Consider the following 22,801-nt stretch of genomic DNA (forward strand, 5'->3'; position numbering starts at 1 on the left):
GCCTGTTGATCACGTGTAAACTTGTCTCCTTGTATTCCAGCCAGATGAACCATTTGTTTACAAATCCATTTTTTCCACGATGCACAGCCACAGTGTTAACAATGACTCCGCCACAGCAGTCAAAAACTTGTATGCCCTTCTGGATTCAACACCTATCAACTACCTGTCACCTCTTGGTTTATATACTGGAAGCAAGAGCCCCATCTATTGACCAAAAAAACTAAAATAGACATATTTGAGTCTAATATCAGTTAACTGACTCATCTATGATCACTACTTTTTGTTTCCCATTGTCACTGGACCTCAGCTCCCAGCAGGTGCCTGCCTCTTTGTTCTCTCTCCCCCAAACCAGATCCCATGATGCTTTGCGAGGAGAGTTCTTTAAAGCGTTCTGAGACATATCTCCTCATCTAGTGACCTTGGTTGTAAACTTTCAGGTACATTGTGGGAAATTTTGAGTCCACTATTTTTTCTACTACTAGACATTCGGACATTCATATAAAAAAGTGAACGTTCGGACACAGCCATACACTTTGATTTTTTTTTTTTTTTACAGTTTATGTGGATGCAGAAGATGTTACTGATAATTCTGTACTCTAACATTTATGTTAAAAAAAATACTGTTTAAGCTGGAGATCTTAGTATACATGCTACATTATCAGATGCATAGAAAAGCAATTTAAAACACAAGGACGATAATGAACAGTTTAAAAAGGCAATAAAGATCAGCTTGAAATCATATGAAAAGAAGTCTGACCCCTGGAATCAAAATAAAATGAGAAATAATCAAACCTTTGTTCTTTTTCATTTCTACTTAACGGGTATAAACTCTTCTGGGATCCTGTTACTTACTTTGGGAAGGCAACCCCAATGAGCATTCTGCCCAGAGGGTATTTTTTCCCATTCACCGTCACAGGAGGGCTGACCTTCAGGTTACAGAAGGAGTCCAGACTGCTAACAGCATCTCTGTCAGCATCTCTTTTCACATAACCAAAGTCAGGCCCCTGAAGATAGAAAAATACATATAATAATAAAGATCTGTTCTACAGTTGCAAGGGGTTATAAAGCACAAAATCTAAAAATAGAAATATAATTTATTGTCCTTCACAGGGGCATTTAGGACCAAAATACAGCCCAGTTATTAAAAATAGTAAGATTGGGTTTTTAGATTTTTACAACAAAGTAGAATAATCTAACAGCTGAACAAGCTGTGCTAGTATTTATTTGTAGAGAGACACCAATCAATTTCTTTCCCCATGTGAGTGAAGGCTTTAGCCTTGACATAAAAAGTAACAAATGAACATAGATATAAATGTACTTTACATCATTAATTAACAAATACTGTTACGACCTGGCTCGACTGGTCCCAACAAAAACTGGGGGACACGGAAACAGGCAGTGCGTTAAGCCTGTAAAAGGCATTTATTTAGCAGAATCAAAGAATGAACTATGTGCCGGCATCAGACGGCAGCTCGGATGGGGCGATCACGCCTGGTCCCTCCACACCAGGAAGCCTGGACCCCAACCTGGTCTGGACTGGACTGGATGGCTGTCTGCGGCGTGCTTGCTTCAACCAGGAGACTCGCCTCTCAAGCAGGGAACACCAACAAATACCAACCAGGTGGCCGCATAATGGAAGCACCTCCCAATTAGAGGACCTCAATTGATATTGTTAATTTAGGCAGTTTACACATATGCTCACCCCCGACCGCACAGCAGGACCGTCACAAATACAAAAAGAAAAATAATCCAAAAAAAAATAATAACAGGTCCTTATAAAGTGCACTGGATTGGATCTCTGAAATCAAATTACTAAAACCGATCCAGCTAATTAGACAATATCGCAGCCGATATCTGAACCAGGTATCAGATCAGTGCATCAGTAATGATTTGTAAACTAAATTACAAAAAAGACCAATTATGTGTCAATTTTTGTGTCAGTGAAACTTCTAAGATGTATTCAAGCTCCAGAAGGGGCAGCATTTGATGTAAACAGACTTGCTGCAGCCTTTGAAACTCTCAAAGTGTAACTGGGTAATCTCTCTAAACATTTTACAGCAAGCCTGCTTGCTCAAACTCCTTTTGATGGAGTGCAAAAGTGTATGGTAATCACACACTTTAAAGTCCTTTCTACTTTTGGTCATTGACTCGCACATTTTACACTTTTAAATATAATTGGAAATTTATGCAAATACAAAAAGCAGTTTTCTTACCAGCCAGTAGTAATCACTTATTTCCAAGAACCCATTTACAGGCCAACCACTTGCATATGTTAAACTGTCTACTGATAAATTATGATGTTCATAGCAGTAAACAGAAAACATTTTTTTTGATGCTGTAAAGACCTATTAGTTGAAATCAAACATTTGATCGCAAAGGAAAACGAAGACTCTTACCACGATACCATGATAGGGATAATCATCAGGTTTTTCATCTCTAGGTGAATCCAGAACAACAGGAAACCTGTGATAGGGCGAATCAACGTAGCCTAATTCTATCTCATCCTGAAAAACACACATTATATTTTCCATCTCATATTCCAGTTGTTCTCAGGTGATTGGTTCAAATCTTTTTTATGAAAATCCTATAAAAACAACGTATTAATTATGTCAAAAAACAATCTTTAGAATAAAGGTTCATTAGATTTCCTGACTTGAATCCAGCGGTCTCCTCTGTTCCTGCGTTTTTCGACGGTCTTCAGCTGGTGTCCGCTCCTGTCAACAAGGTCCTTAATTTCTTTGAGGAACGCGTTATCAGATGTACTGCAATCACAAGCAGACATGTATTTTTGGTAAAATATATTTTTCTTTTTTTACATCATCTCAAAATGTTGTAGCCGTTGATTATTGGATATGATTTTTTCTTTTTTAATGGAAGAAACTGAGTCTTATCAATTTAAAGTTTTAGTTTTCTGAAAAAGCTGAAATGAGATAAGCAAACAGTCAAACTTCTTAACAAAGAGGAAGGACGACTTAACCCAAGCTACTGACAAGCATCTTTATCATTCATTAGTTCTCTCTAACCTGCAGACAAACACCTCCTCAGGCTCGAGGGTGTTGGGCGTCATGATCCATGGCGAAACTCTAAACACCACTTTGTCTGTGAAAACAGGCATGTCAGGACCGTCCTTAAAAAAGAAAAAAAGGGGGATGAGTACGCTGCTATCTTCTGTAATTGAATATGAGATGACAAAAGCAAGAAAAATGATACATCGTTAAAAGATTTGTCACAAAAATGCTAAATAAATAAGTATAAGGTCTTTATTTTGACAGCTCAAAATAAAGTCTGGTATCAAATGTGATCTAAGTATAAATGCAGCCGCTTCATGAAGTGGTTTGTTAGGGACCATCAGTAAAGTCATATTCAGGCATTTGCCAAAAAAAAAAGAAAAATCACTGTACTGTACATAATTTTCATTCCACTTTGTAAAATTACTGGATGTATGAATTTATCATGTAAAATCTATATAAGACATTGTTTTTTTTTAGCCATTCTCAAAAAATCTCCAGGACAAACAATACATTTGGAAAGTGGTTATAATAAAAAGCTTAGTGTGATATGCTGTTTTGAAGGTCTTACCTGACCTAACCTCCTCACTAAGCTGAGGTTGATGGTTACGAGTCAGTCAAAATCCTTGTCAGGAAACCTCAGGCCCTCCACATAAAATTTGAGTTGAGGAGCGCGTTCAAGTTGAGGAAGTTCCTGAGACAGCACCTCGCTGCTCAGGACCAGTGGATAATCATATGTATATTTTCTAATAAATTCAGCTGTGGATGCATAAAGATAAATAAGAACAATTAGTTTCTTTTTTTTTTAAACATACATAAACACACACAAAACCTTTGTCTATCAAGTGATTTAAAGCTACAGTATGTATTTTTTAGTGACCTCTAATGGACAGCCATGACCCCGCCCCCACACCAATAATACGGACGCTGTCATAGCACAAAATGGCATCAGTAACGTCCGCACATTCCATATTGGCAAACTATGATGAGGTTTGTTTAAACAGATAATTTTATGAATAATATTTTATTAGTCGTGCAGGATATAGATTTTATACAGGCCTAACTTGCCTCAGTCATATTTTGAGTATACTGGCGATTTCTACAGTCACTATTTTGTCAGTTCTGTGCTTCTGTGGTGCAAACATGTCTTCTTTCATTAACGGGAGGCCTCCTCCTGTGTTATTATAAAAAGCAATTTCAAATGCAACACAAATATAAAGATTGGGTCTTTTCTTTAAATAATATACTCATGTATAATATATAATGTTAAATTCAAAAATACCTTACCAATCCCAGAGGGAACTTAAATGTTGCAGTAATTCATAGGGTTGTTTTGTTTATTAATTGTTGTAGGTACTGATAGCTGTAGATAGCCATACATTTCTGTCAGTAAATCCCTGTAATTAGTACACACTGTAGCTTTAAATAAACTGAAAAACATTATGCGACCATAAAGGTGCGTTCACACCGAATACAACACCTGGAAACATTTCACCAGTTTCACCTGCCTTTGCTCACCTTGAAATTTGAATAGCCAGCGAAAGCAGATCACACAGCAGGTGAAAGGCTCCTACGTTATGAAGTCTACTGGTTGCTAGTTTCACCTCAATATGGAGGACATGGATTTACAAGGAGTGCGCAGTTCTTTTTTAATTTTGAAAGCCAAACAAAGCTTTGGGGGTCCCTGGGTTCACAGAATTTCCAGGGATGGAAGCAGTACTGGGAATACCATCAGCTTCTAGAGGGGCTATATCTGGATGATGGTCACTTTCAGTGGTAGTTCCGCCTCTCCGTGACCCAATTCTAGGCCCTGCTGACCCGGGGTCAAATGACCCAGACAACAGAGGGGAGGTGAGACAGCGGTTTGCCGGTGCTAGGTCCAGGAGAGAGAGCAGAAGCTAGATTGGAGAAGCATTGTCGCTACCCGATTCGTCCCGGAAGCACGATCCATACCATCTGCTTATTTGCGCATCCGCAACCAGAAATACATCCAGGTTTCATATTTCATGAAATCATGGAACTAAATTTTATTATTTCCATTCCCTAACTCACTAAAGAACACTAATACATACCTTTAAAAAAAGGTCTGAGACAATTTTGATGCTTTTTACATTTTTCCTGTTAAACCGCTCGTGTGACGTCATCATCGGACATTGTCTGAGAAGTCAGGCTAAAAATTCATGTTCAGTGTGAATGCACCTTTAGACAACTGTTGAATTGCATCCAACTTACATATGTTGGATTTTTTATTATTTTTTTAAATACCCTAATTTTACTTACGAGCTTTGGACTTAGTAATGTAGTCCTCGTCCTCGGTCTCATCTCGGTAGACTCGAATATACTCTGAATCTCTCTCAGAGATATGCATGACAAGTTTGTAACGCGCAACGGTGGTGGGCCTCATCAGGGACGACAACGACCGGGACTACAGAGAGGAGGTGGAGCAGCTGGTGGACTGGTGCAGTGAAAACAGTCTGATCCTGAACGTGGAGAAGACGAAGGAGATCATCGTCGACTTCAGGAAAAACCGCCCCCACCATGCTCCACTGCTCATCAACAGCTCAGCTGTGGAGGTGGTCAGCAGCACAAAGTTCCTGGGGGTGCACATCACGGACAACCTCACCTGGACTGTAAACACTTCATCTCTAGTGAAGAGGGCACAGAAGCGCTTGTACTTTCTGCGGAGGATGAGGAGAGCCCGCCTGCCCCCGCCCATCCTCACAACCTTCTACAGAAGCACCATAGAGAGCGTTCTGACCAGCTGTCTCTCTCTGTGGTGTGGAGGCTGCAGAGCTTCTGACTGGAAGAATGTGAGGAGGGTGGTGAGGACAGCGGAAGGAATCATTGGGGCTCCTCTTCCCTCCATTAAGGACATTTCATCACAGCGCTGTGTGTCCCGAGCCCGTAATATCATCAAAGACCCCTCACACCCCCACCATGGACTGTTCTCCCTGCTGCCCTCTGGAAAGAGGTTCCGCAGCATCCGCTGCAGATCCACCAGGTTGTGCAACAGCTTCTTCCCCACTGCCATCAGACTGTTGAACCTTTGATCCACAATCCGAACTCTGCACCTATTGCACATTATCGGGCATCAAATGCTGCTGAACTTTTTAACTTTTAGCCCTTTAAATTGTTCATCTCATTGTATTTTTCAATAACGCATTTTTTGCACAAATGCCATTTTGCACTGAACCACTGCAACTTGCACACTGTCTCTTATCCTCTGCACTGTTCACACTTTGACCACTGCTGCACTTTTTGTATTTTTCTATAACTCGTGCCATTTGAAATATCAATGCAACGTTCATAAGCTGTATGTAACGCAATTTCGTTCTGTATGCACCCTGTGCATACAAAATGACAAATAAAGAAGTCTAAGTCTAAGTCTAACGAGTAACTCAGGGCCGTTGATCCGCAGAAGCATGGTTGCACAGTCCTTAAGAGCTAGAAAAACATAAGAAATTACATTGGCACAAACTGTTTAAAATATACCTCTTCCTCAAATGTTGAAGGAGCTTTACACTCATGGGTCTGAGACTACGATTTTTTTTTGGCCAATTAAGTGACATGTAGTCATCTTTCAGAAACAATCATTTAGCAATGCACTGGCTCAGATTATAATTCCACAGTCATATACAGTATGGGATCCAAAATAAAGTAACAGCTAATCAGGAGTACTTAGGTAAGCTGAGTTTGGTCTTACTTTCTCTGTCACAAACTGTCTGCTAACCTTCAATATTGCCATTGCTACTATATTCTGACAATTTAGAACCTAACAATATGTCATTTCTAAATATGTTACACTAATAATGCATTCTGGTAGAGAAAAATTATACAAGGAAATTAATGCTTTCTAAAATGTCCAAATTCATAGTAAAATTCTAAATTATGATTATATTTAAGCTTAAAGCAAAACCATAACCATACATATCAGTTTAAACTTTTAATCCATTTATAATACTAAGAAATGGATACAAAAATTAAGACAAAGGGACAGAAGCCTGTTTGCTGATGTGAAGAAGCTCAGCTCATAATGCAAAATGCAGATTTCCCCTAAAAGTTAACACAAAATGTTTTTATATTTTCAAAACTATTTGGCTCTTGTCAGTAGTGATTTTATACACAATGCAAATCAAAGAAATTGTAACATTTCATTCAAATTTGGAATCCTTAAAAAAACACAGATGCAAAAGAAAAAGTAATTGTCATGCAGTTTGGAATAAAAAAAAAGAAGTGAAATTTGGTGCTCAGCACTGATCTGCTTACTTCTATGATCTTGTTTCTCGTCTTTGAGTTGACAGTCTGGTTTTCGATAGTATACATAATGTTCTCTGTCACAGTTTACCAAAACCACAGCTCCATGCCCATCAGGACCCCATTTCCAGGAAGCCTAAGAGATTTTCAACATGAAAAATGGAATAAATGTCTTCATAAATCTCTTCAAATTCACATTATATTTTTTCATTTTTTAAACAGTAAGAATCTGTGTTATACAAGAACAAGAACAAGTGTTACCTTTAGAGAACTGGGAAATTAAAACTTGCTTTTTCTGGGAAAAGCTCAAACTGTGTGCCAAGTTCCTTTCAAAAGATGCCAACCGTAGAACTCAAAACAAATTCTAGCTTTTCTATACAGAAAAGAGTCATGATCCCCAAAAAGGGAGGAATTTGACAAACTTGTATAAATTATCATTTATTTCATCCACCTGTTTCCTTGGCTTTATATTCAGTTCAGTCTGAGCATTCGGGGCCAGATCATTATTTGTTTTCTGTTTGTTTTTCTGTTTCATGGTTCCTAGCAGTCGGTGGAAAGAGAGGATTTTGTGTCTCTTATGTCTTCTGATCGTGTCCTGTTCTTTCCCGTGGAGTCCTCAGGGTTTTGGCTCGGAACGTAAAGGGGATCAGTTTTATCCCTATAAAGGCTGATTTAAGGCTGATTTATACTTTCAAACTGGGTCGTCTGCGTAGGTGTCGCAGTGAACAAAACATCGGTTCTTTTATGGTACCGACCGAAATGCTTCGGTTCTACAAAGTATCGAAACATGCCTCGTCTTTGGGTGTTGAGTTTCGGTGATTGGCTGTAACACTTAACGTGATTCCGTCATCCAGGAAAAATACACAGGTGGTCACGCCTACAGCCAGGGTTCATGTGTATCTGTTGTGAACTGGTTGTGAGCGTCGTGGAACCCCTTTAAAATGCCCCCCAGGTCAAAAGAGTGGCTTCACTTTATTAAGACTGATGCCAATAGTGCGCAATGCAATACATCGTGCACGGAAACAATTTAAGAGCAGAAAGTTGCTCGGTGTTTGACTGCAAGAAGAGCGGACCGCAGCTGGCGCAACAATCCTACCTTCAGCAGCCCGTGGGCAGAGCAAAGCCAGAGCGGAGTTAATCATGCTGCTTTCACACCAAACGCAGCAAGAGCAGCAAAATCGCATCTGCTGCTTCCTTTTTGGTGCTTGTACCAGCTTCTGACGCGCGGCTGAAAAAGATTTGCTGCTCTGGCTCTCTGACGCGCGTTGGGTGGAGCTACTCTATCCTTTATTTGCCTTGCAGCTAAATTTGCTGTGATCAGTGGGAATAAAGTAGTTTTATTATGTTTTTAAGTGGGAAAATCCACCTGAAAACTTAATCAGTCCAGTCAATTCATCCAGATTACCATCCTGCCTTCCAAAATTATTTCTGTCGGAGCCGCTCAGACACCCACATACCAGCGGTGCGCTGTCAGTAGGATTCCCTTTCAACTGGCTTGTTTGTCTCCTGAGAAAGCAGACATGTTAATTTTTCTAAAGAAAAACTGTTAAGTAAAAAGGTCCTCACAATGTAACAGTAAAGTACACTGACTTGTTTGCAACTGTTCTTCTTCACTGAAAAAATTTTTTTTATGTAAGAGGAAAAATGTAAATGGAAAAATCAGAGCTTAAAATAAAACTCAAGATTTGTACTTTATTATGTTGTGTAATTTTCTTTTTCTTCGAATTGATATTATAAAACTGGTATCGAAAAAAGTATCGTTCAGGAACCGGTATCGAAGTGAAGGTATCGGTATTGGTACCGGCACAGAAAATTTTTGAACAATACCCAGCCCTACTCATGTCCCTCTGTTGTCGGACAAACTCGCCCCCACTACCTCACCGCCTCGGCCGTATCTAGACCCACAGCATATAGTGCAGTCCACACTCAAAATTGAGCATAAATCAAAAATGCCTGCGTCAAGCTCACTGCGACACGCTGCTGCAGGGAGTATAACCCACCCTTTATACTTCGAAACCAGGACGTCTGCGTAGGTGTCACAGTGAACAAAAAAGACATCCAGCTAGAAGAGCGAGGTGCGCGAGAGAACGCTGGGACCCTTTTTCCACCTGGATCCCCGCTCTTTTTTACCGTCATGTTCCTCCATTGTCGGACAAACTTGCCCTCACTTCCTCGGCCATATTTAGACCCATAGCGTATAGCGCAGACCACGCTTCAATATTGAGTATAAATCAAAACTGTCTGTGTCAAGCTCACTGCGACACACTGCTGCAGGAGTATAACCAGCCCTTAAGCCTGGCTCCAAGAAGGAGACCAGTTTAAAGTTCTTCTCATCCTGGTTAAACATCATGTCTCTGTCTCAACCACCAAGTCTGCCGTCTGCATCTGAGCCTGTTCTGCATCTATGCGTGTCCACCTGGTCACTCTTCTGGACTCATTCTGAGTCTGGATTCTGTACCTTTCTGAGTGCTCTGAGGATTCCTGGAAGCCCAGATCACTCCATTCCTGTTGGCGTCGGAAACTCTGATCATGTGGAGGTCATCGGGATTTCATGAACTGTTCCTGCCTGTTCTGATCAGCTTCCTGTAAGTCCTCAGGGGCTGTGCACCGGGGACACCCTGGGTGACGTGTGCTGCATCAGTTGGCAGTCCAGCGGCTGGATTGCGCCTCTTTCAGGGATTGGACTGAACTGTTAAACCAGATAAGTGACTCGCTCTGATAATCATCTCCTGTCAGATGATCGTGGTCACTTACTTGTGTTTCTCCCACAACCAGAGTTTCTGAGAACCGGCGGTGCTCTGCGCCCCTCCTGCAGTCACTGTGAGCCTTCAGCTCCTCACCCCTGTGCCTTTGTCCTGTCCTGTTCTGTCTGTTTTTTTATTAAACGTTTTAAACTTTCCTACTGGCTGTCTCACCTTGAATACTGGGTCCATCTGTCCCGTATCATGACAGTGGCTCCATGTACAGGTCAGCCTATTGGGCAGATACCGTTATTTCTGTGGGGACTCTTTATAACATCACTCGTTTTAAAAATACACTTGTTTTGCATTCTGACAACACCAGCCATAAGAGCAACTTAATGAAAGTTAACCAAAATTAAACACAGTTTTAGCTAGCAAAAATAACCGCAGTAAATACAACAACGTAGTTGGAACAGATGTACTATAAACTGTATCCAGGGTAGGCCATATGGGGGAAATGGTACAGCTTAGACCTAATGTTAGCACCAACAGCTCTGTAACACACAATATCAGGAAACCTCTTTCAAGCATTTTGGTTAGAAACACTTGACACCAAACAAAAAACTCCACAGTCTTTATTTCCAAGTCTGACACTTGAGAGCAACACCAGGTGAGACCATTGTATCCTTCAATATCCACTCTCCCTTACGAGCATTCCTACATCAAAAGTAACGAAGACCATCAAAACTCAACTGGAATATGACAAACCTCTAAAGAAAAGGACAAATTTAACAGCCGACCAGAGTTGTGACCCATTTTTAAGCACAGAGACATTTACAGACAGAAACATGGGTGTGTCCATTAAGCTGATTCCAGATGTTAAGGTATTCAGTAAGCACTAATGAGATAAAAAATCTCCATACTGGAACCTGACACTCATAAACCAATATCTGCATTTTGATTCACAACATCCATTGGAACACAGACTCTCTGCCATAAGAAGTCTTGGCTTTCTGGTGGGTAACATTGCCTTTGTCACAGAGGGGAAACAAAAACAACATAAAGATGTCAGGAAATCAATTCTTGCGCAGGGGTTGCCAGCCTTTTTAAAGTTGTAGGGAACTTATATTAAATTAAATTTTAAATCATTCTGGCTTAAACTTGTACATAAATTTACTCTTTATCAGACCAGATTATCCCAAAAGTTAGAAAATTTCAATAAAAAAAAATCCTGTCTTAAAATCTGTAGTTTTTTTTTCTTGTTATTTTATGCAGGCCAGTTTTTTTTGGTCATAGCATCTTGATTCCTATGTCGCAGCTTATATACACAACGGTTAAAATAAGAAATAAGATTAATTTATTTTACCATTGAGTTGCGTCCCAACGTTCATGGGGATGAACGTTCAGCAGGTGTAGAGCTAACAGAACTGGCAGCGTTGCAAGGCAAGGGCTCAAATATGTATGGCTGTAAGCCTTCTACACCAAACCAAGCTTCTGCTACCCTGGCATCCTCTTCCACAACAACTTTGTCCCCACTTTCCTCCTCTAAATAAAAAATGTATGATGAAGGAGACTCATCCACGACCTCTGATGCTACGTTCAGACCGGACGCTGCAAAAGCAGCAAAATCGCGTCTGCTGCTTCATTTTTGCTGCTTGTACCAGTGAGTTCTGACGCGCGGCTGAAGCAGCTTTGCTGCTCTGGCTGCGCGGTGCAAAAGTGGCTCTGACGCGCGTTGGGCGGAGCTTCACTATCCTTTCTCTGCCTTGCAGCTATATTTGCTGTGATCAGTGGGAATAAAGTAGTTTTAATATGTTTTTAAGTGAGAAAATACACCTGAAAACGTAATCAGTGCAGTCAGTTCATCCAGATTACAATCCTGTCTCCCAATGTTATTTCTGTCGGAGCCGCTCAGACCCCCACATACTGACGGTGCGCCGACAGAAGGAATCCCTTCAACAGTAGCCTCTGGACGGGTCGCCTCCTCGCGGTTTACCGCGGCGGCTGGTAGGTGTTTTTCATCTAAATAATCCGATCTGCAGGCACCAGAATAATAAAAGCCAACATATTCTGCCGGCAGATGTATATATTTTAAGTTAATTATGCGTTAATAAACTGTTTAAGAGGAGTAATCAGAGCGGTCTGTGTCATCAGCGCTGTGTCTCTCTCCCAGCCAGCTCCCAGATCAGCTTCACTGATTGGTTGACGCGGCGCGTCGAGCAGCAAAAATTCAATTTTTCCATCTCGAGCAGCAACGCGTTTGCGGCGCGTCTCGTGCGTCAGATGCCAAAACGCGCCCGACGGCTGCTTCAGCTGCTCAGACGCGCTGCGCCTGCTGCTCAGAATGCGCCGCGGGACCTTTTGCTGCGCCTTGACGCGCGTCAACCATTGACTTTGCATGTAAACTCGCTGCTTCTGTCGCGCCAGCTGCCCCTGGTGTGAACGCAGCATGACACAAAACTCTCCTTCTCTTGCATGTTTCCGCAGTCCATAGCGTTCCTTGACAGTGTTGTTGCTAAGTGCTACTTGTTCCCAATGTAATTTCACATTGAGAACCTACTAGCCCTAAGTTGCTAATTGGTTAGCAAAATGCATCCGAGACACCGGCCACAACCAAAAATGCATCCGAGACACCGGCCACAACCAAAAATGCATCCGAAACACCGGCCACAACCAAAATTTGCATTGCGAACCTTCCGCTACAACAATCCCGCCACCTTGATAAACGACCAATCACATTCACTTTATTCACTCGTGTAAAGTCGAGCACCCCTCGGTAGAATTCGTAACTGCAACGGTTGGAACAGCCGTTTCCCTACGACTTTAAGGCTCAGGGCTACTTCATGGGTACTGAGTCATAGGAAGGGCTACCAATACTGAACTGCAGGGATCAATGTCCACCTAAACTTCATACATTATAAACATATTTCTATTGTTCTTTTAAATCCTATTTTTCTAGATATTGTCATTTGAAATCTCTATAAATTTTGAAATTGTCTGTATGATTAATATGGTGAAATGCTCTATAAACGTTTAAAAAAGAAGAAAGAAAACAAAAGAATTGAATTTTAAATTGGTTGATCTGTTTTCAGAAGACACTGAGGTCACCCCATGTGGTTGTTGAGGACCCCTAGGTGCCTATTGGTTCTTTCTCATTGAGAACTGTACTTAGAGCAACATAATGAGGTTGAATTTTAGCAATAAGCGGTGGAACGTGGAGCCAAAACCATGTTAGGACATGTTTGAACAGCACAAGTTCAACATCTTATGAAATGCCCTTAAAAAGGAATGCTGATAGAAAAACACCACCTTGAGGCCAAACCTAACCATCTCTGCAGTCACATGTTTAAGCTTGTGCAAAGAAAAATGTGTTTAAGAGGTCATTGCTCAGAAATCTGACTTTTTTTTAACACCAAAGCTTGTTCAAACCTGCCAGAAAATTGTGTGAAATGTGTGAAAGTGATCGAGTTTCTTTCCCCCTGTGGGCTCTTTGTTGAAACCAGCAAAGCCTTTGCAGAATTTTAGCCCACCTTGCTATCATAACTCTTGTCCCTATCCCACCAAAAAGGATGATTCCAAACAATCAAGGACTCAGCTGTAGATTGTCGTTAAGAATTGCTGCCTTGCAACTTTTTACCAATTGTGTAAAAGATCGGGGGTCCATTTTACGAAGCAGCTGTAACAAATTCAGATTCAAATCTACAGCTCTAAATTGGTCAAACCTAAAGTCGGGAACTCTGAGTGATCGGTTTCACAATGGCTGCTATCATTCAATTATATATAGGTCCACTCAGAGTTAAGCGCATGCATAACAAGTATGAAAAGCCATTATCAATGGAGCATAATTCGACGAGTCACCATGACAACAGGCAACAGGAAGTGCCTGTTTCACCCCACTGGAACTAGAGCTTTTAATGCAAAAATGCACAAAATAAGAAATAAAAAAGGAAAATGTGTTAAAAAGACAGAAAAGAAAGAACAAAGGAGAGGAAAGTGGCGAAGGAGAAAATTGTTGCACGAATTAATGTGCAAGTTTAGATGAAGTGGCATGCCGTTTTTATATTTATTAAAAGCATTTGTCTCTGTTGTTCCATTTGTAGATCACTAAAATAAAATTAGTCCTGATCAAAATCACACTCCTAGACTGAACTGTAATAATACATATTCTCTAAATTACATTTTTTTAGCAGAAACTGAATTTTAGAAAGTAAAAAAATACTAAATTTTACTAGTTAGAATTAAGTTTTATATATCTAGAAATAGATCTCGGCGACCGGGCGAGGTCGCCGAGGTGGTTAAAAAGCTCCTCGGTGGCAGGGCCCCGGGGGTGGATGAGATCCGCCCGGAGTTCCTCAAGGTCCTGGATGTTGTAGGGTTGTGTTAGCTGACACGACTCTTCAACATTGCATGGACATCGAGGGCAGTCCCCCTGGATTGGCAGACTGGGGTGGTGGTCCCCCTGTTCAAAAAGGGGGACCGGAGGGTGTGCTCCAATTACAGGGGAGTCACACTCTTAAGCCTCCCCGGCAAGGTCTATTCGGGGGTGCTGGAGAGGAGGGTCCGTCGGATAGTCGAACCTCGGATTCAGGAAGAGCAGTGTGGTTTCCATCCTGGTCGTGGAACGCTGGACCAGCTCTACACCCTCAGCAGGGTCCTGGAGGGTGCATGGGAGTTCGCCCAACCAGTCTACATGTGCTTTGTGGACTTGGAGAAGGCGTTCGACCGTGTCCCTCGGGGGGCCCTGTGGGGGGTTCTCCGGGAATACGGGGTGCCAGGCCCTTTGATACGGGCTGTCAGGTCCCTGTATGACCGGTGTCAGAGTCTTGTCCGCATTGCCGGCAGTAAGTCGGGCTCATTTCCGGTGAGAGTTGGACTCCGCCAGGCACTGCATGAAAAGTGGGATTTTCATCAATATGCGGCACTGTAGATTGTCGTGGAACTTCAGGTTAGCGGCAGTTTACGACAATTTGCAGGCTTCGCCGAAAACTCCCGTAAATTGTCAGAAATTGACGTGGACTCTCTTAGGCAGTGTTCCCCCAATGCCTCCCCCCCATGGAATTCTAGGGGAGGCTTTAACATGTAAATGAACATGCTGTGAGCTATACAAATGCAAATCAGGGTTGCAGGGGGGGTTTTACACCAAGTGACATTTTTCTGAAAGGTAAGAATACAAAGAGATCAGGCTCAGTATAGCCTCTTACATTTTAGCTTGAATTGATTTATTTAATTAAAGTATAGAGACCAAAACAGATCTTTAGCTGACAGAGCAATACATTTAGAGCAGTAATTATAAAAAAAAAAAATTGCATTTAAGATAAAAAATAAAATGTTGTCGGTCAATATGCTCAATTCACAATTACTTAAGTGGAAAAGTTTCAAGAAATGAGTCTGAGATGATTCATTTTATAACATGGTGCATTATCCTGTTGGAAGTAGCCATCAGAAGATTGGTACACTGTGGTCATAAGGTCCGGCCAGGTCAAGATCCGCAATTGCAATCGCACCAAACAGGAAAAAGAACATCGTCAAATTCCGGTTCGTCAAATTAAAATATAGCAGCAACAGATCGGTGACTAGAAATTATAGCACAATTCTTATATATATATAAAAAAAAAAAAAAAAACTAACACCGTTTATTTAAATGATTGGATCCAAACTATTGGTTATTCACCAACGAGGAAGCAGATTTCTCATCTCCATCAAAATATTTATTTTATACCGAGGGACTTAAACTTTAATCAAATCCATTCAAAAGAAACTTCTTATTACAGGAATGAAAAGAGATGCTGAGTTTGGAAGTAGTGAACAAGTTCATAAAAAAAAAAGCAGTTTTGAATTATCCTTATCCCCATTACAAAAATCTACAAAAATATATATATATATATTTGGGCAGAAACTGAACATATGCTGGATGATGGTGGGATTTTTTTAATATGTCATATTAAATTAAGCGCTCACAGGGTTCATACAGGAATGAGTGACTCTAATTTAATGCTATTTTAATGCTATTTGAAATGATTTTAATGCAATCAACAAGAACCATGTACACAAGTTATTAGTGTACATGAAATATGAAGGAGCTGCAAGCAGAGTTCCATGACTCCTGTATGTATGTAAACACACACATATATATACGTATATATATATATCCTCTAGCATTTTCTCCGCCTGGAGCGATATAATATATCTGACGAAATTGTTTTTATAAGCATTTTTTATTAAAGAATTATAAATACTTCGATAAACATATTTAAATAATTTTAGTGCCATTAAGGCCTTGATTTAAAAAAAAGAAAAAAAAGAATGATTTTTTAATTGGATACCGATCATAGCTGTACATTTTGTTTTCACAGACCTCCTATTTGCTCGGAGCCATACAGCAAGTCCAGATTTGCACGATGTTGATAAAGACGACATTGTGTGTAAGTGACTTGTTTTAATGTTTTCTCCTTCCTTGTTACTGTGACTTGCGTTTGATTTTTTATTCATACCACTCTCATTTAATTGTTTTCCAGCTGCCTGTAAGACGTATTTTGAGACGGTACGCAGGAGCTTCAGATATACGCTGCCAGCCAACCCGTTGCGTGCTGAGGCAATCTGCTCGGAGTCGGGCCAGAAGAAAGAGGGTAAGACTTTATTTGGTGACTATTTTTCAGGTGCATTGATAGATGTGTTGTGTCCATACGCAGTGCGCTGATTCATTGTTTTTTTTTCAGCTGCTGAAAGCGAGGCAGAGTGTGCAAGCAGATGAGGAAGTGGAACCCTGGAAGTCCGCCTTCCTCGGCGGTGTCTCTGGATGGATTGTACGGTCGCCGCCATTTCGTAGGCCGGATCTCACTGAACTCTGTGTTAAGCTGCAGTCCCGGTTAGAAGCGATGCCGAAGTACAGGGCCACGCACAGTAGGCGTCTGCACATCGGACCTGCCTCGGAGGGAATGCTGCCAGTTACCTCCAACCCCGAGGAAGCAAACGGACCGTTCACAGACTTTTAATTTTTAGAAACGCATGTGTTTGGGTACGCGTTGTATATAGTTGTGTGTGTTTTAATAAAGCTCTTTCTTTGCATAAACAGCTTCCTGGCAAATGTTCATTTCCTGTATAAATTCATTCATGTCCTTGATGGTAGCATAATAATTGTGTAGTAGTGTAGGATAACATAAATACACATCATATGAATGAATAAATATATGAATGAATAAATATATATATATATGAATAAATATATATATGTAAATTTATATGTAAATATATATATATGCCAACCAATCACGAGCGACTTTACTTGTTTAAAAAGAAGCGGTTCCGTCCAATACTCAGTAAGAAAATTAAAGCCTGGCGTGGCCACGTGTGGTTTTGCTGCCAATCACGAGCGATTTCATTTGTTTGAGAATAGTGGTTTCAGCCAATACTGAGAAGGTTATTCAAGCCAGACCTGGCCAGCCGCGCGGGTTTGCTGCATTCATATGCTAATTAGGGCCATTAGTACAGCTGATCGCTCTCCACATACGTCATGGTACGTTTCCGACAATTTGTGGCACGACAAACGCGGACAAGCACGGGTTGCAAATTGTCGGAAACTGACGAAAATCAGGCAGATCTGCGGGAGTTTACGGGGACGAAAATCTCACTTTTCATGCAGTGAGGGCTGCCCTTTGTCACCGATTCTGTTAATTACCTTCATGGACAGAATTTCTAGGTGCAGCCAAGGTGTTGAGGGGATCCGTTTTGGTGGCCTTAGGATTGCGTCTCTGCTTTTTGTAGATGATAATATTGTCCTATTGGCTTCATCAGGTCGTGATCTGCAGCTCTCGCTGGATCGGTTCGCAGCCGAGTGTGAAGCGGCCGGGATGGGGATCAGTGCCTCCAAATCCGAGGCCATGGTCTTGAGCCGGAAAAGGGTAGAGTGCCTTCTCCGGGTCAGGGGGGGTGTCCTGCCCCAAGTGGAGGAGTTTAAGTATCTTGGGATCTTGTTCACGAATGAGGGAAGAAGGGAGCGGGAGATCGACAGGCGGATTGGTGCTGCGTCTGCCGTGAAGCGGGCGCTGTACCGGTCCGTCGTGGTGAAGAGAGAGCTGAGTCAAAAAGCGAAGCTCTCGATTTACCGGTCGATCTACGTTCCTACCCTCATCTATGGTCATGAACTCTGGGTCATGACCGAAAGAACGAGATCGCGGATACAAGCGGCCGAAATGGGTTTCCTCCGTAGGGTGGCTGGGCTCTCCCTTAGAGATAGGGTGAGAAGCTTGGTCATCCGGGAGGGACTCGGAGTAGAGCCGCTGCTCCTCCACGTCGAGAGGAGCCAGTTGAGGTGGCTTGGGCATCTGTTTAGGATGCCTCCTGGACGCCTCCCTGGTGAGGTGTTCCGGGCACGTCCCACCGTGGGGAGGCCCCGGGGAAGACCCAGGACACGCTGGAGAGACTATGTTTCTCGGCTGGCCTGGGAACGCCTTGGGGTTCCTCCTGAAGAGCTGGAAGAAGTGGCTGGGGAGAGGGAAGTCTAGGCCTCCCTTCTTAAGCTGCTGCCCCCGCGACCCGACCCCGGATAAGCGGAGGAAGATGGATGGATGGATGGATGGATGGATGGATGGATGGATGGATGGATGGATATCTAGAAATATTTACACATTTTAAGTCGACGTTCTGACATTTATCAGCTTGACTGAAAATGCATGTATGATATCTGATATAATACAAATATCTGAATAATACAAATGCTGACCAATAATATTAAGAATATGGAGATCTGAAATTAATTCATAGACATCCAGAATGTTTATTCTAGATGTGGAGAATATAATTTTGTTTAAAAAGGTCATTTAGACAAAGAAAAAAAGATGCAGATAACAGAAATGCATATTTAGTAAAACTAGTACATATCAAAACATCTTGCCATAGTTGTTGTTACCATGAAAATATGGGATTATTTCTTGAATGGGAGAATGTATCTATTTAGGTGAAATATTCTGACAGCAGGTGAAAATGAAGTCTAAAAATGTTCTAATATATAGAACCTGTGGATCATCATCATGTTGATTCATTCTTTTACACAGTAAAGTGGCTATATGCAGCTGCGCTTCGGATGTCATCATCCCAATAATTAGCCGTTATAAGCGACTATCATTCCCATAGACTTGCTTCAGATTGTCCCAGGAGGCTCATTAGGTTGTTATCATTGAGTGAATCCTAATCCTAACCCTAAAGTAATACCTTTTCCCCTGTCTTAATGAATCTATTTATGTTCAATCTGAAAATAATTTCAGTAGTTCTTCATGTACTTTAAATATAACTAAATAAAAATTGTATTATTCACATCTCGCTCATATTAAACAAACCATGGCAAACTGCTAATGTTGCTAATGCTAAATCAACATGAATGTGCAAACATAAATTCTCATACGTACCTTGAGAAAAAAATGGGTTAGGAGAAGGGGTCTGGATGAACATATCAATCTTTTTTATTCCTAAATCTGTGTGTTATGATTAATTTAAAGTTAATTTCAGAAGGACTGTATATGTTAAATATCAAGTTATCACTATGATAACAACTCCGACTGAGTGATTTGACCACATTAATGTTAGGTTTATACTTTTATACAACATGTGCATTGTTACTTTGTTAGCCAGATAGAGAGAGCAAATGGCCTTCCTTTACATTGTGGATGTCACTTTGTGTAAGTAGGTCATCTAAATAGGACAGCCTTCTTGTCTTTTAAAGATACACAGGATATGGGCACATCTTGGAGCCAGACTGATAGAGGAGATGTATCTTTAATCTTGGGTATAGAGGCAAGATGCATACAGGTCAGGGCCTGGATGGTGTGTCAGTTTCTGATACGGACAGCTAAACATCCACAGGATCCAGCACATAGACTCATGAGCTATAAGACGGAGAAGATGACCTTGTTCGGGGCTCAATCTTTGCCGGACACTCGTGGACGTGATTTTTTGAGCCCACAGCTGTGCAAGCTCCAAGCATTTTCTCTGTCCTGTAACAAACTGATCTGGAATAAACTCTGTTACTTTTTTACTCCTGTTTTTATAGTCCTTTTTTATATAGTTTTACCCAGTTTGAGTTAAGAGTAGTAAGTAACTTGTTCCCAGGAAAAGAACCGGTGGGGAAGTCCTGAGGCGCAATCGCTTTTTATGGGACAGTAACTTCCTCATTTAACAATAATTACCTGTCCGGAATTCCTATCAATGGCCGTCTCTCAATATGCAATCTCATGTGCCCGTGTACTCGTGAAATGTCATCAGCCTTTGCCCTAGTACTGTTCCAATTCACAAGAACAGCAGACCGAGAACAGACAAAGTCCATGGACGTTATTGTCGCCCCTCCCTATTTACAGAGTATACATCAGAGCAGACTTGTTCGTTCTTGAGACTGACAGCTTTCCCAGCATGCACTGCTGCAGCAGCAGCTTCCAATGTAGCTCTCACAGGGCTCAGAGTATTAAATTAAAAGCTAACTTTTCTGTTCTGGTGTTGTTCAGTAAAAGTATGTTTTAAGATAATTTGAGGTGAGACCATAATACTTTTAAACATCACTATATGTCCTATTTACAGGTTTAATGTGTAATTAAAAAAGAAATGTACAAAGTTGACAGGAACGCGGCAACCAGCGAACCTCCAAGGGTAACGGCAGCCATGTCTAATGCTATCCCGTCTGCAGTAGCCCTCTCTCTGCAAAGCCATGTGTGACGGACCGCTGGCCTATTGGTTTTATTTGGCAAAATGTTCATTTGATTTGTGTTTATCTGACTGTGGTAATTACTATTCCCCCAATAAGTGAAAAAAAATCAGAATTTATTATTATCTGGAGACTATTAATAACAGGAGGGGAAATGCAGCTCCAGATTAGCCAAGCATGTGGTGAAGTCACGAGTACGCTTCTGTTCCAATTGACCCATATTTATGCTGCGTGCTCCCATTCTCACCAGTCCATACTTTCCTGTGTTCTTCTCATGAACATACTTGGCGAGGACACAAGTCTGTACTCGTGTTCTTATGAACTGAGGCACGGTCAATGAGTTTAAATAATTGTATTTAAGGTTTTACCTGATTTGGGTTGTTTTTCTCCACAACACCATCTCTGTCAGCATCCACGTCTAGTGAGAGCTCTGAAAGACAGAAATGTTTTGTTTTCCTTTAATGCTTTTGTATGGACTTACCATTTAACGCAAAGACTCAAACACAGTACAGTTATAGTTTTACCAGTCCCTGTTACAGCAATAATATTTAGACTGTAACCTACTGATAAAAAAAAAAAAATCTGTGATGACCTGTTAAAGTTTAGCTAAAAAAGAAATAGATTGTACATCAAGAATTGTTGTTATGCAAAACAAAACTTACCAAGAGGTACAATCCTAATCTCTGCCCAATCCATATAAGCTTTGTCCTCCTTATAGAACCAGATAGACACCTTAGAAAAAAGGAAAATGCTGATTATGCATGAAAAAGGGCTACCAGTTTAACATCAAATGTTACAATATCAGTTGAGAACGTTGCAGTCATATAAAGAATAATATCCATCTATAGCTGCAATGATAGCAGGAGTTGATCTGTCTCATCAGTATAAAATATTTGCTCCTAGAGCACAATGGGGTTGAAAATAGATTTCTTCCAAACAGCCATGTGTTGTAATTTTGTTTTCACAAATTTAAATGGAGTATCTTTAAACAAAAACAAGATTTTCGATTTAACTACTGTGCAAATTACCTCTTCGTTGTAGTTGATGTCAAAATGAAAGTTAGGTTTCGTGCTAATGTGTAACACTGTGTTTCCACTGAGGGGCATAGGAGACAGATGGGAAGTCTCGTTCGGTGTTGGGGTAATGGTGTATAGAACATTGCGTGAGCACTTCACAGAGAAGAACTTGCAACCGAGAGGGGCATCCCTGAAAACCAGAAGAACAACAGATTTTGTTGGAAGATTTTTTACTGTCCTTTTCAAAACTAATTATGCTCCTTAAACGTTTCATGAAGTAGCAACGAAAAAATGCAATGCCTTTCTTTGTGACGCACATGAATTCTTCCTATAGTCTCTTAAATAAATACAAATATAAAATAATCAATAAAAAAAAAAAAAAAATCGGTCTTGATCCAACCAATTGTCAGAACTTCAGAAACGTTCTTTGGATCAAACCGCGTTTAAAGTGACCTATTTACCTTATAATAAACGTTCACATGTCCAGCCAATAACCATGGCGACCAGACTCAGGTCTTAACAAATTACAGAGAAGTTATAAAGGCAGAAGTGATAAATCATTATTTTCGCTCATAAACAAGGTGTGAGTTTACCTGTCCAAGTTCACCCTTAAAGTGGTTCCGAAGACGAGTAAGCAGTGACTGATAGTATCGCGTCTCAGATGGAGCGTTTGGATGTTGTTTTTGGAAACTACATCAACCATCTTTTTTCTTTTTTTTTTTTGCTTACTGAGCCTAATAAACGTGAAGTAATAAAGGTTGTTGACACAGTTGTTCTTCTCTTCACTGTGAGCGGATTTCTTGGAATTCTTTAAATACATTTTATCAGGTAAAGGCTTGGATGCTGATTGGTTGGTGTTTTCGCTGAATTTTAACTCCAGCTCCTTAAACTTAACCCCTTCAGACCGCCATGATTAAACCGCATGCAGGGTTGTTAAAAGGAATTTAAGGGCCCCAGGAAAATCCCCTTAAAAATCTGAAATGTACTGTACTGTGTCTAAATATATATATATACACAGCACCTACAGAGATGTGCAAAAATGACAGCAGCATGTTATGTTATGTTAACTGCCCAAAGGTTGATTTATACTTACAGGTTCATAGAAGAAGCCCACGAAACCTTCAAGATTTGAGCATGTTTGTATGGAAGAATTGG

At 40.9% G+C, this 22,801-nt stretch overlaps 1 protein-coding gene across 1 annotated transcript in view; it reads right to left on the bottom strand.

Annotated features, from left to right (window-relative positions):
- LOC119787395 (protein-arginine deiminase type-2-like) overlaps positions 1–21,391 on the bottom strand; it is a 28,852-nt gene extending 7,461 nt beyond the window's left edge. The window contains 10 exon segments of the mRNA XM_038291235.1: positions 853–1,004; positions 2,397–2,504; positions 2,654–2,762; positions 3,024–3,127; positions 3,580–3,767; positions 5,289–5,398; positions 6,401–6,452; positions 7,275–7,398; positions 20,999–21,060; positions 21,293–21,391. Coding sequence (XP_038147163.1) covers positions 853–1,004; positions 2,397–2,504; positions 2,654–2,762; positions 3,024–3,127; positions 3,580–3,767; positions 5,289–5,398; positions 6,401–6,452; positions 7,275–7,398; positions 20,999–21,060; positions 21,293–21,326 — 1,043 coding nt within the window. The 5' untranslated portion in view covers positions 21,327–21,391.
- Positions 21,392–22,801: the final 1,410 nt, after the last annotated feature.

Source organism: Cyprinodon tularosa, unplaced genomic scaffold (assembly GCF_016077235.1).
Source record: "Cyprinodon tularosa strain WSP-4 unplaced genomic scaffold, ASM1607723v1 ctg297, whole genome shotgun sequence".
In the NCBI taxonomy this organism is placed as follows: Eukaryota; Metazoa; Chordata; class Actinopteri; order Cyprinodontiformes; family Cyprinodontidae; genus Cyprinodon; species Cyprinodon tularosa.